This window comes from Xenopus tropicalis, chromosome 10 (assembly GCF_000004195.4).
Source record: "Xenopus tropicalis strain Nigerian chromosome 10, UCB_Xtro_10.0, whole genome shotgun sequence".
NCBI classification, from domain to species: domain Eukaryota; kingdom Metazoa; phylum Chordata; class Amphibia; order Anura; family Pipidae; genus Xenopus; species Xenopus tropicalis.
In genome coordinates, this window is record NC_030686.2 from 906,817 (window position 1) to 920,080 (window position 13,264).

The 13,264-nt window shown below is 56.0% G+C and overlaps 2 protein-coding genes across 2 annotated transcripts in view; one reads left to right on the plus strand and one right to left on the minus strand.

The window, feature by feature from the left end:
* The window catches only part of fndc11 (fibronectin type III domain containing 11), a 9,123-nt gene extending 4,512 nt beyond the window's left edge, over positions 1-4,611 (plus strand). Inside the window, exon 2 of the mRNA XM_031894654.1 lies at positions 3,592-4,611. Coding sequence (XP_031750514.1) covers positions 3,611-4,474 — 864 coding nt within the window. The 5' untranslated portion in view covers positions 3,592-3,610 and the 3' untranslated portion in view covers positions 4,475-4,611. The remainder of the gene's footprint in view (positions 1-3,591) is intronic.
* Positions 4,612-6,983: 2,372 nt separating this feature from the next.
* The window catches only part of helz2 (helicase with zinc finger 2, transcriptional coactivator), a 45,932-nt gene continuing 39,651 nt past the window's right edge, over positions 6,984-13,264 (minus strand). Inside the window, exons 16-19 of the mRNA XM_031894469.1 lie at positions 13,043-13,261; positions 9,230-9,383; positions 8,983-9,150; positions 6,984-7,395 (exon numbers count right to left, since the gene is read on the minus strand). Of these exons, the coding sequence (XP_031750329.1) occupies positions 7,271-7,395; positions 8,983-9,150; positions 9,230-9,383; positions 13,043-13,261 (666 nt within the window). The 3' untranslated portion in view covers positions 6,984-7,270. The remainder of the gene's footprint in view (positions 7,396-8,982; positions 9,151-9,229; positions 9,384-13,042; positions 13,262-13,264) is intronic.

A 13,264-nucleotide genomic window follows, 5' to 3' on the forward strand; every position in this document is an offset into this window, starting at 1 on the left:
GTGCAGCAGGGGTACAGCAGGGATGCAGCAGGGGTACAGCAGGGGTACAGCAGGGGTACAGCAGGGATGCAGCAGGGATGCAGCAGGGGTACAGCAGGGATGCAGCAGGGGTACAGCAGGGGTGCAGCAGGGATGCAGCAGGGGTACAGCAGGGGTACAGCAGGGATGCAGCAGGGATGCAGCAGGGGTACAGCAGGGGTACAGCAGGGGTACAGCAGGGATGCAGCAGGGATGCAGCAGGGGTACAGCAGGGATGCAGCAGGGGTACAGCAGGGGTGCAGCAGGGATGCAGCAGGGGTACAGCAGGGGTACAGCAGGGATGCAGCAGGGATGCAGCAGGGGTACAGCAGGGATGCAGCAGGGATGCAGCAGGGGTACAGCAGGGATGCAGCAGGGGTGCAGCAGAGATGCAGCAGGGATGCAGCACAAGCCCCACTAATCCCATCAATGTTAAAGGAACGGATAGAAACCCCTGTTACATTATCATCATCCCAAACATTTATTGGACTCGGTGCCCAAGTCACAGATGCTGAGAGCGGTGGGGGGACTCCTCCGTTTCTGATACTTCCGACTCCTCCGTTTCTGATACTTCCGACTCCTCCGTTTCTGATACTTCCGACTCCGACTCCTCCGTTTCTGATACTTCCGACTCCGACTCCTCCGTTTCTGATACTTCCGACTCCTCCGTTTCTGATACTTCCGACTCCGACTCCTCCGTTTCTGATACTTCCGACTCCTCCGTTTCTGATACTTCCGACTCCTCCGTTTCTGATACTTCCGACTCCGACTCCTCCGTTTCTGATACTTCCGACTCCGACTCCTCCGTTTCTGATACTTCCGACTCCGACTCCTCCGTTTCTGATACTTCCGACTCTGACTCCTCCGTTTCTGATACTTCCGACTCCTCCGTTTCTGATACTTCCGACTCCTCCGTTTCTGATACTTCCGACTCCTTCGTTTATGATACTTCCGACTCCGACTCCTCCGTTTCTGATACTTCCGATTCCGACTCCTCCGTTTCTGATACTTCCGACTCTGACTCCTCCGTTTCTGATACTTCCGACTCTGACTCCTCCGTTTCTGATACTTCCGACTCCTCCGTTTCTGATACTTCCGACTCCTCCGTTTCTGATACTTCCGACTCCTCCGTTTCTGATACTTCCGACTCCTCCGTTTCTGATACTTCCGATTCCGACTCCTCCGTTTCTGATACTTCCGATTCCGACTCCTCCGTTTCTGATACTTCCGACTCCGACTCCTCCGTTTCTGATACTTCCGACTCCGACTCCTCCGTTTATGATACTTCCGACTCCGACTCCTCCGTTTATGATACTTCCGACTCCTCCGTTTATGATACTTCCGACTCCTCCGTTTCTGATACTTCCGACTCCTCCGTTTCTGATACTTCCGACTCCTCCGTTTATGATACTTCCGACTCCTCCGTTTCTGATACTTCCGACTCCTCCGTTTATGATACTTCCGACTCCTCCGTTTCTGATACTTCCGACTCCGACTCCTCCGTTTCTGATACTTCCGACTCCGACTCCTCCGTTTCTGATACTTCCGACTCCTCCGTTTCTGATACTTCCGACTCCGACTCCTCAGTTTTTAATATACTAATGTATTTAGTGAAGCATACAGCCAATGAAAAGCTTCATGGTCGCTCAACGTGTTGGTTTATGCACTGCGGGCATTGGGCTTTATTCTTATAGCAGAGAAGTCATTATGACTGTTTGTGAATTGGGACATTTAAACTTAATTTATTTATTTTTTTATTCCCATTTAAATTTAGTAGGAGTCGGAGTCGGTTCATTTTTTTCCGACTCCATGTACCCAAAATTGCCTCCGACTCCTCGACTCCGACTCCAGGTACCCAAAATTTCCTCCGACTCCTCGACTCCGACTCCAGGTACCCAAAATTGCCTCCGACTCCTCGACTCCGACTCCAGGTACCCAAAATTGCCTCCGACTCCTCGACTCCGACTCCAGGTACCCAAAATTGCCTCCGACTCCACAGCCCTGCTACCTCTATGGTCATTTATATTATAAAGTGCCCGTGTGGATCATTGTACTGTGGCAAAACTATAGGACAGTTGAAAGAACGCGTCGGCGGGCACAGGGCCAGCATACGGGCAAGCATATGGGCCAGCATACGGGCAAGCATACGGGCAGCTCTAGATCCGGAAAGAGCCGCAAAGAGAAGGATAAAAAGCAGGATATCGGCCAACAGGCCGGAGCTAGACCTTGGGCAGATGCCAAACCTGACCCAGCAGCATGTGGGTGCCTATTGAGCCTATACCTGGGCGGCCAAGAGGTGGGGGTTTAAATAAATGGCTATTACAGCGGGAAGCCTTCCAGATCTATCAACTAGATTGTGTGGCCCCTAGGGGCAATTGCTGCTTATATATATATATATATATACTGTGTGAATACAAATCCACGGTGAGAGACATACAAGGGAATTGTATTTTATATATTAAAACATTTTTCATTATTTTTTCTTATTATAGATATTTCCACCGTATGCACATTCTATGGATTTCTAACTGTCACACACATGTATACTGACACCTACTGGTGAGAGAGAGAAATCGCATATATATCCCATTGGATTGGCTAACCATGTATATACACACTGTGACGCCATTGGATAATCAGTCGACGCAATTTGTAGATTTCTTCTATTACTTACGTTTGTATTTCTCACTTGCACACTGTCCCTGATACAGGTCCCAGGAGGGGCCAAACCGTTGGAACGCACGGTGAATGGATGAGCCGGTCCTGTTTGTAGGTATTTACACACACACACATATATATATATGTACTAGGGCTGTGCCAGCAGGGGGCGGAGCTTACACACACACACACACACACACACACACACACACACACACACACACACCCCCCCCCCCCTAATGTAGGGACATCCCCCCACTGGCAGCTCAGCCTCTTATATTCACTCCCACTCACATTCTGAGCGTTCCCTCTAGGTTTGGCTTCCTCACACTCCCCCGTGCAAAGGAAGCAGAGACAGTCACATGGGTACCAGGAAATACACTCCCCCGTGTACAGGAAGCAGAGACAATCACACGGGTACCGGGAAATACACTCCCCCGTGTACAGGAAGCAGAGACAGTCACATGGGTACCGGGAAATACACTCCCCCGTGTACAGGAAGCAGAGACAGTCACACGGGTACCGGGAAATACACTCCCCCGTGTACAGGAAGCAGAGACAGTCACACGGGTACCGGGAAATACACTCCCCCGTGTACAGGAAGAAGAATTCCCTGGCACCCGTGTGACTGTCTCTACTTCCTGTACACGAGGAAGTGTATTTCTTGGCACCCGTGTGACTGTCTCTACTTCCTGTACATGGGGGAGTGTATTTCCTGTACTCATATGACTGTCCCTACTTCCTGTACATGGGGCATTGTATTTCCTGGTACCCATGTGACTGTCTCTACTTCCTGTATCAGGCTAAGCAATATGGCAGCCCCCACAAGTGGAACCCAGTTTGGGGATTGTTTGTTGGCCGTGTGTCCCAGATCTCTCGCCTTCCTGTCTGACCCAATTGTCCCATTTCCTGTAGAATTACCCCACGGAGTGCCATGGCAGCTGGAGGCGGGAACATGCAGAGCTCCGCCCCTTGCCTTGTGGAAGAGGAGCAGACGGCAGAGGACATGATGGCGGTGGCCCAGAGAAGGAAGTGGTTGGTCAGTAAGTTCCTGAGGGAGGAGCTTAGCGAGAGCTTCCTGAAGAGGCAGCAGGGGAAGGTGGAGCAGCTGCGCAGATGTTCCTTCTACATGGAGATCCTGTCGGGGCAGGCGGAGCCGGAGGAGGAGGAGCTCCAGTCCAGGCTGCCAATCAGTGTGTTCCAGTTCATAGACCCAGAGAAGTTCCAGCGCATGAAGAACATGGCCGCCTCACAGACCAAACTCCAACTGCTTCTCCTGGAGAAACTCCTAGAGCAGCTTGAGAGGGGAAGGGCGGCCCTTGTGGGGATGGTAACCGGGGGCGACTCGTGTGGGTGGGGCCGGCTCTGGCAGGGCGTGTCCCACTTACACCGACTCCAGAAGGATTTCCTGCATCTGTTGGTTCCCAGGAGGCTCCACCTCAAGCACCAACTTGTGGCCAACACCAGCGCGGCCAAGATCCCGCCCCTCCGCCTGGGGCTGCGCCTGAGGAATCCCGTGGTGTTCGACCGCGCCGGCTCCGTGGCTTTCAGAGACCGCGTGTCACTGGCGTGGCGAAGCCTCGGGCAGCCCTGCCCCCCGGAGAAGTACGAGTTGGGCTTCAGGCTGCGGGAAGAGGAGGAGGCGGAGCAAGGGGCGGTGTCTGTTAGCGGGAACCACCTGGAGATCCACAACCTTCTGAGCGACCGATTGTACGAGTTCCACCTACGCCGAGCCGACACTCACATGTTGGTGTATCAGGCCTGGCACGACTCCATCACCCTGCGTACCTGCCCCTGAGCGCCCACTCACCCCTGGCACCCTGTGTATCCCATGAGCACCCACTCAGCCTCACCCCTGGCACCAACGCTCAGCCGCCACCCTTCCTCTAAATATGCACCAATAAAGTGTGAGCGAACACTCACTATGGGACTTCCTATTCACACTCGTGCTTCCCAACCGCACTCACTATGGGACTTCCTATTCACTCACACTTGTGCATCCCAACCTCACTCACTATTCACTCACACTCGTGCTTCCCAACCGCACTCACTATGGGACTTCCTATTCACACTCACACTCGTGCTTCCCAACCTCACTCACTCACTATGGGACTTCCTATTCACACTCACACTCGTGCTTCCCAACCGCACTCACTATGGGACTTCCTATTCACTCACACTTGTGCATCCCAACCTCACTCACTATTCACTCACACTCGTGCTTCCCAACCGCACTCACTATGGGACTTCCTATTCACACTCACACTCGTGCTTCCCAACCTCACTCACTCACTATGGGACTTCCTATTCACACTCACACTCATGCTTCCCAACCGCACTCACTATGGGACTTCCTATTCACTCACACTCGTGCTTCCCAACCGCACTCACTATGGGACTTCCTATTCACTCACACTCGTGCTTCCCAACCGCACTCACTATGGGACGTCCTATTCACTCACACTCGTGCTTCCCAACCGCACTCACTATGGGACTTCCTATTCACACTCACACTCGTGCTTCCCAACCGCACTCACTATGGGACTTCCTATTCACACTCACACTCGTGCTTCCCAACCGCACTCACTATGGGACTTCCTATTCACACTCACACTCGTGCTTCCCAACCTCACTCACTATGGGACTTCCTATTCACACTCACACTCGTGCTTCCCAACCGCACTCACTATGGGACTTCCTATTCACACTCGTGCTTCCCAACCGCACTCACTATGTGACTTCCTATTCACTCACACTCGTGCTTCCCAACCGCACTCACTATGGGACTTCCTATTCACACTCACACTCGTGCTTCCCAACCGCACTCACTATGGGACTTCCTATTCACTCACACTCGTGCTTCCCAACCGCACTCACTATGGGACTTCCTATTCACACTCACACTCGTGCTTCCCAACCGCACTCACTATGGGACTTCCTATTCACACTCACACTCGTGCTTCCCAACCTCACTCACTATGGGACTTCCTATTCACACTCACACTCGTGCTTCCCAACCGCACTCACTATGGGACTTCCTATTCACACTCACACTCGTGCTTCCCAACCGCACTCACTATGGGACTTCCTATTCACACTCACACTCGTGCTTCCAACCGCACTCACTATGGGACTTCCTATTCACTCACACTCGTGCTTCCCAACCGCACTCACTATGGGACTTCCTATTCACACTCACACTCGTGCTTCCCAACCGCACTCACTATGGGACTTCCTATTCACACTCACACTCGTGCTTCCCAACCGCACTCACTATGGGACTTCCTATTCACTCACACTCGTGCTTCCCAACCGCACTCACTATGGGACTTCCTATTCACACTCACACTCGTGCTTCCCAACCGCACTCACTATGGGACTTCCTATTCACACTCACACTCGTGCTTCCCAACCGCACTCACTATGGGACTTCCTATTCACTCACACTCGTGCTTCCCAACCGCACTCACTATGGGACTTCCTATTCACTCACACTCGTGCTTCCCAACCGCACTCACTATGGGACTTCCTATTCACACTCACACTCGTGCTTCCCAACCGCACTCACTATGGGACTTCCTATTCACTCACACTTGTGCTTCGCTTCCCAACCGCACTCACTATGGGACTTCCTATTCACACTCACACTTGTGCTTCCCAACCTCACTCACTATGGGACTTCCTATTCACACTCACACTTGTGCTTCCCAACCTCACTCACACTTGTGCTTCCCAACCTCACTCACACTTGTGCTTCCCAACCTCACTCACACTTGTGCTTCCCAACCACACTCACACTTGTGCTTCCCAACCGCACTCACACTCGTGCTTCCCAACCGCACTCACTATGGGACTTCCTATTCACTCACACTCGTGCTTCCCATCCGCACTCACTATGGGACTTCCTATTCACTCACACTCGTGCTTCCCAACCGCACTCACACTCGTGCTTCCCAACCTCACTCACACTCGTGCTTCCCAACCTCACTCACACTCGTGCTTCCCAACCTCACTCACACTCGTGCTTCCCAACCGCACTCACACTCGTGCTTCCCAACCGCACTCACTTGGCCTCACTGCTATTACCCCCCCCCCCCCCGGTGGGGCTGCCCCACTAGGGGGGGCCGGAGGCCATGAGGGCCTATTCTCATTGGATGTTACAGACAGGTGTCTCCTTTCTAAGTAAGTGGGGGCTAAACAACTACTTTTGTCAACAAAGACTGAAGCCCAAAGCCCCCCCCCAAACTTTGGCTCCGCCCATGCTGACATCACTCCCACCCCATTGGGCGCCGCACACACACGAGCACTAGACTTATAATATAAATATATTTATTGCCCTCGCTCAGTACAAATCTGCCCTCATCCTGTGAGGAGTCACCCCCAATCAATGGGGGGGGGGTTAAAATGGGATAAGAGAGAAGGAGGGGCTTGTTCCTTTAAAGCCAATTAGACACAATTAACAGACGACTGTGCAGGAATCCAATTCATTATAAGGCTGTAACCTGAAGAGCTGACAATCTAGACTTGGTGAGCCAATGAGCAGGAATGTGTCCCCACACTGAGGGAGGGGTTAGGGGAATGTTCTGATTGGGTCTCAGCGGCGCCGGGGGGGCGGATTATTCACGTAGATTAGAGAGGAATGGGCAATGGCTCCTTTCTGCCTGTAATGCTGCAGCAATCTGCCCCAGAGGGGGGTGCACTGCAGGAGGTGGGAATTGCCTGGGGGCACAAAGGGACAGTTACTATTAGTTACATGCAACCCCCCTTCCCAGCGTGAACCCCCCCCTCCCAGCGTGAACCCCCCCTCCCAGCGTGAACCCCCCCCTCCCAGCGTGACCCCCCACCCAGCGTGAACCCCCCCTTCCCAGCGTGAACCCCCCCTCCCAGCGTGAACCCCCCCTTCCCAGCGTGAACCCCCCCTTCCCAGCGTGAACCCCCCCTTCCCAGCGTGACCCCCCCTTCCCAGCGTGACCCCCCCTTCCCAGTGTGAACCCCCTACTTCTGCCCCATGAATCACACATTACCCCATCCTCTTCCACCACTGAACACACAGACTCCTCCCCTATTCACCCTTCATTCATTATACCCCCAAACTCCCATGGGCTCCTCCCCCCCATTCATTATACCCCCAAACTCCCATGGGCTCCTCCCCCCCATTCATTATACCCCCAAACTCCCATGGGCTCCTCCCCCCCATTCAATATACCCCCAAACTCCCATGGGCTCCTCCCCCCCATTCATTATACCCCCAAACTCCCATGGGCTCCTCCCCCCCCCATTCATTATACCCCCGAACTCCCATGGGCTCCTCCCCCCCCAAACTCCACCCTACCCATCACTCATTATACTATTCCCAACCTCTATTTATTAATCATTAAAAAGATAGTTACCCCCACCCACAGGGGCACGTATCCCCCCAGTTACCCCCACCCACAGGGGCACGTATCCCCCAGTTACCCCCCCCCACAGGGGCACGTATCCCCCCCAGTTACCCCCCCCCACAGGGGGTACGTATCCCCCCAGTTACCCCCACCCACAGGGGCACGTATCCCCCCAGTTACCCCCACCCACAGGGGCACGTATCCCCCCAGTTACCCCCACCCACAGGGGCACGTATCCCCCCAGTTACCCCCCCCCACAGGGGCACGTATCCCCCCAGTTACCCCCACCCACAGGGGCACGTATCCCCCCAGTTACCCCCACCCACAGGGGCACGTTACCCCCCCCCCACAGGGGCCCGTATCCCCCCCCAGTTACCCCCCCCCCCACAGGGGCACGTATCCCCCCCCAGTTACCCCCACCCACAGGGGCACGTATCCCCCCCCAGTTACCCCACCCACAGGGGCACGTATCCCCCAGTTACCCCCACTCACAGGGGCACGTATCCCCCCAGTTACCCCCCCCACAGGGGCACGTATCCCCCCAGTTACCCCCCCCCCCCACAGGGGCACGTATCCCCCCAGTTACCCCCCCCCCCACAGGGGCACGTATCCCCCCAGTTACCCCCACCCACAGGGGCACGTATCCCCCCAGTTACCCCCCCCCCCACAGGGGCACGTATCCCCCCAGTTACCCCCACCCACAGGGGCACGTATCCCCCCAGTTACCCCCCCCCCCCCACAGGGGCACGTATCCCCCCCAGTTACCCCCACCCACAGGGGCACGTATCCCCCAGTTACCCCCCCCCCCCACAGGGGCACGTATCCCCCCCAGTTACCCCCACCCACAGGGGCACGTATCCCCCCAGTTACCCCCACCCACAGGGGCACGTATCCCCCCAGTTACCCCCCCATGCCCAACTCTTACCCAGCACACACAGCCCCTCCTTGGCCCGGGTGAGCCCCACATTGACCTGATTGGGGTCGGTGAGGAAGCCAAGATGGCGGCGCTGCCAGCTGAATGTGGGGTGGGTGTCGATGTCGCGGATGTGGGCGGAGCGAACTGTGGAGAAGATGACGTAGCGCCACTCGCTGCCTGTGAGGAGAAGAACAAGAAGGTTGGGGTTACGGGCCAGTGGGGCAGAGAGTCCCGGGGCACAAACCCGGCCGGGTACCTTGGCTTTTCATGACGGTGCAGGCGGTCACATTCCCCAGCCGAGCGCTCTGCAGTCTCTTCTTCACCTCCGACGCCTGAGCGTTATATGGAGTCAGCACCGCGATGTCACTTTGTGTTACCGACGCTCCCACCAACAGCTTCACCAGGCGAACCTGCCATAGAGATATGTCTCACTGGCCAGCCGGGCTTGTTACCATAGCAACACAGACACCAAGATGGGGAGGGACACAGGGCTCCCCTGAGCAGGAAGTAACAACAGAAACCCAGTAGGGGAAGTGACTGGGAGGGACACGGGGCCCCCTGAGCAGGAAGTAACAACAGAAACCCAGTAGGGGAAGTGACTGGGAGGGACACGGGGCCCCCTGAGCAGGAAGTAACAACAGAAACCCAGTAGGGGAAGTGACTGGGAGGGACACGGGGCCCCCTGAGCAGGAAGTAACAACAGAAACCCAGTAGGGGAAGTGACTGGGAGGGACACGGGGCCCCCTGAGAAGGAAGTAACAACAGAAACCCAGTAGGGGAAGTGACTGGGAGGGACACGGGGCCCCCTGAGCAGGAAGTAACAACAGAAACCCAGTAGGGGAAGTGACTGGGAGGGACACGGGGCTCCCCTGAGCAGGAAGTAACAACAGAAACCCAGTAGGGGAAGTGACTGGGAGGGACACGGGGCTCCCTGAGCAGGAAGTAACAACAGAAACCCAGTAGGGGAAGTGACTGGGAGGGACACGGGGCTCCCCTGAGCAGGAAGTAACAACAGAAACCCAGTAGGGAAAGTGACTGGGAGGGACACGGGGCTTCCCTGAGCAGGAAGTAACAACAGAAACCCAGTAGGGGAAGTGACTGGGAGGGACACGGGTCTCCCTGAGCAGGAAGTAACAACAGAAAACCCAGTAGGGGAAGTGACTGGGAGGGACACGGGGCTCCCCTGAGCAGGAAGTAACAACAGAAACCCAGTAGGGGAAGTGACTGGGAGGGACACGGGGCCCCTGAGCAGGAAGTAACAACAGAAAACCCAGTAGGGGAAGTGACTGGGAGGGACACGGGGCCCCCTGAGCAGGAAGTAACAACAGAAACCCAGTAGGGGAAGTGACTGGGAGGGACACGGGGCTCCCCTGAGCAGGAAGTAACAACAGAAACCCAGTAGGGGAAGTGACTGGGAGGGACACGGGGCTCCCCTGAGCAGGAAGTAACAACAGAAACCCAGTAGGGGAAGTGACTGGGAGGGACATTACGGGGCCCCCTGAGCAGGAAGTTAACAACAGAAACCCAGTAGGGGAAGTGACATGGGAGGGACACGGGGCCCCTGAGCCAGGAAGTAACAACAGAAAACCCAGTAGGGGAAGATGACTGGGAAGGGACACGGGGCTCCCCTGAGCAGGAAGTAACAACAAGAAACCAGTAGGGAAGTGACTGGGAGGGGACACGGGGCTCCCCTGAGCAGGAAGTAACAACAGAACCCAGTAGGGGAAGTGACTGGGAGGGACACGGGGCCCCCTGAGCAGGAAGTAACAACAGAAAACCCAGTAGGGGAAGTGACTGGAGGGACACGGGGCCCCCTGAGCAGGAAGTAACAACAGAAACCCAGTAGGGGAAGTGACTGGGAGGGACACGGGGCCCCTGAGCAGGAAGTAACAACAGAAACCCAGTAGGGGAAGTGACTGGGAGGGACACGGGGCCCCCTGAGCAGGAAGTAACAACAGAAACCCAGTAGGGGAAGTGACTGGGAGGGACACGGGGCCCCCTGAGCAGGAAGTAACAAACAGAAAACCCAGTAGGGGAAGTGACCTGGGAGGGACACGGGGCCCCCTGAGCAGGAAGTAACAACAGAAACCCAGTAGGGGAAGTGACTGGGAGGGACACGGGGCCCCCTGAGCAGGAAGTAACAACAGAAACCCAGTAGGGAAGTGACTGGGAGGGACACGGGGCCCCTGAGCAGGAAGTAACAACAGAACCCAGTAGGGGAAGTGACTGGGAGGGACACGGGGCTCCCCTGAGCAGGAAGTAACAACAGAAACCCAGTAGGGGAAGTGACTGGGAGGGACACGGGGCCCCCTGAGCAGGAAGTAACAACAGAAACCCAGTAGGGGAAGTGACTGGGAGGGACACGGGGCCCCTGAGCAGGAAGTAACAACAGAAACCCAGTAGGGGAAGTGACTGGGAGGGACACGGGGCTCCCCTGAGCAGGAAGTAACAACAGAAACCCAGTAGGGGAAGTGACTGGGAGGGACACGGGGCCCCCTGAGCAGGAAGTAACAACAGAAACCCAGTAGGGAAGTGACTGGGAGGGACACGGGGCTCCCCTGAGCAGGAAGTAACAACAGAAACCCAGTAGGGAAGTGACTGGGAGGACACGGGCTCCCCTGAGGCAGGAAGTAACAACAGAAACCCAGTAGGGGAAGTGACTGGGAGGGACACGGGGCTCCCTGAGCAGGAAGTAACAACAGAAACCCAGTAGGGGAAGTGACTGGGAGGGACACGGGCTCCTGAGCAGGAAGTAACAACAGAAACCCAGTAGGGGAAGTGACTGGGAGGGACACGGGGCCCCCTGAGCAGGAAGTAACAACAGAAACCCCAGTAGGGGAAGTGACTGGGAGGGACACGGGGCTCCCTGAGCAGGAAGTAACAACAGAAACCCAGTAGGGAAGTGACTGGGAGGGACACGGGGCCCCCTGAGCAGGAAGTAACAACAGAAACCCAGTAGGGGAAGTGACTGGGAGGGACACGGGGCTCCCTGAAGCAGGAAGTAACAACAGAAACCCAGTAGGGGAAGTGACTGGGAGGGACACGGGGCTCCCCTGAGCAGGAAGTAACAAACAGAAACCCCAGTAGGGGAAGTGACTGGGAGGGACAACGGGCCCCCCTAAGCAGGAAGTAACAACAGAAACCCAGTAGGGAAGTGACTGGGAGGGACACGGGCTCCCCTGAGCAGGAAGTAACAACAGAAACCCAGTAGGGGAAGTGAAACTGGGAGGGACACGGGGCTCCCTGAGCAGGAAGTAACAACAGAAACAGTAGGGGAAGTGACTGGGAGGGACACGGGGCTCCCCTGAGCAGGAAGTAACAACAGAAACCCAGTAGGGGAAGTGACTGGGAGGGACACGGGGCTCCCCTGAGCAGGAAGTAAACAACAGAAACCCAGTAGGGGAAGTGACTGGGAGGGACACGGGGCTCCCCTGAGCAGGAAGTAACAACAGAAACCCAGTAGGGGAAGTGACTGGGAGGGACACGGGGCTCCCCTGAGCAGGAAGTAAACAGAACCCAGTAGGGGAAGTGACTGGGAGGGACACGGGGCTCCCCTGAGCAGGAAGTAACAACAACAGAAACCCAGTAGGAAGTGACTGGGAGGGACAACGGGGCTCCCCCTGAGCAGGAGTAACAACAGAAACCCAGTAGGGGAAGTGACTGGGAGGGACACGGGGCTCCCCTGAGCAGGAAGTAACAACAGAAACCCAGTAGGGGAAGTGACTGGGAGGGACACGGGGCTCCCCTGAGCAGGAAGTAACAACAGAAACCCAGTAGGGGAAGTGACTGGGAGGGACACGGGGCTCCCCTGAGCAGGAAGTAACAACAGAAACCCAGTAGGGGAAGTGACTGGGAGGGACACGGGGCTCCCCTGAGCAGGAAGTAACAACAGAACCCAGTAGGGGAAGTGACTGGGAGGGACACGGGGCCCCCTGAGCAGGAAGTAACAACAGAAACCCAGTAGGGGAAGTGACTGGGAGGGACACGGGGCCCCCTGAGCAGGAAGTAACAACAGAAACCCAGTAGGGGAAGTGGGCGGTTAGGGGCGGTTCCTATTAAATGCACTCACTGCTTGCTCTGCCTCCTGCAGGTTGGCTTTGGAATTGAAGTATCCCTCCTCGCTGGTCACTTGCAGGCTCTGCTCCTCCCCGTCCACTTCCCCAAAGATGATTGGGCAGCAGGTTTTCCGTGGGTGGCAGAACAGACTGGGCTGGAGGCGGAGCTGCTCATAAGTATGGAGGCGGCCATCATAAAACTGCTCCGAGGGAAACTCACAGATGTCACTATGCTG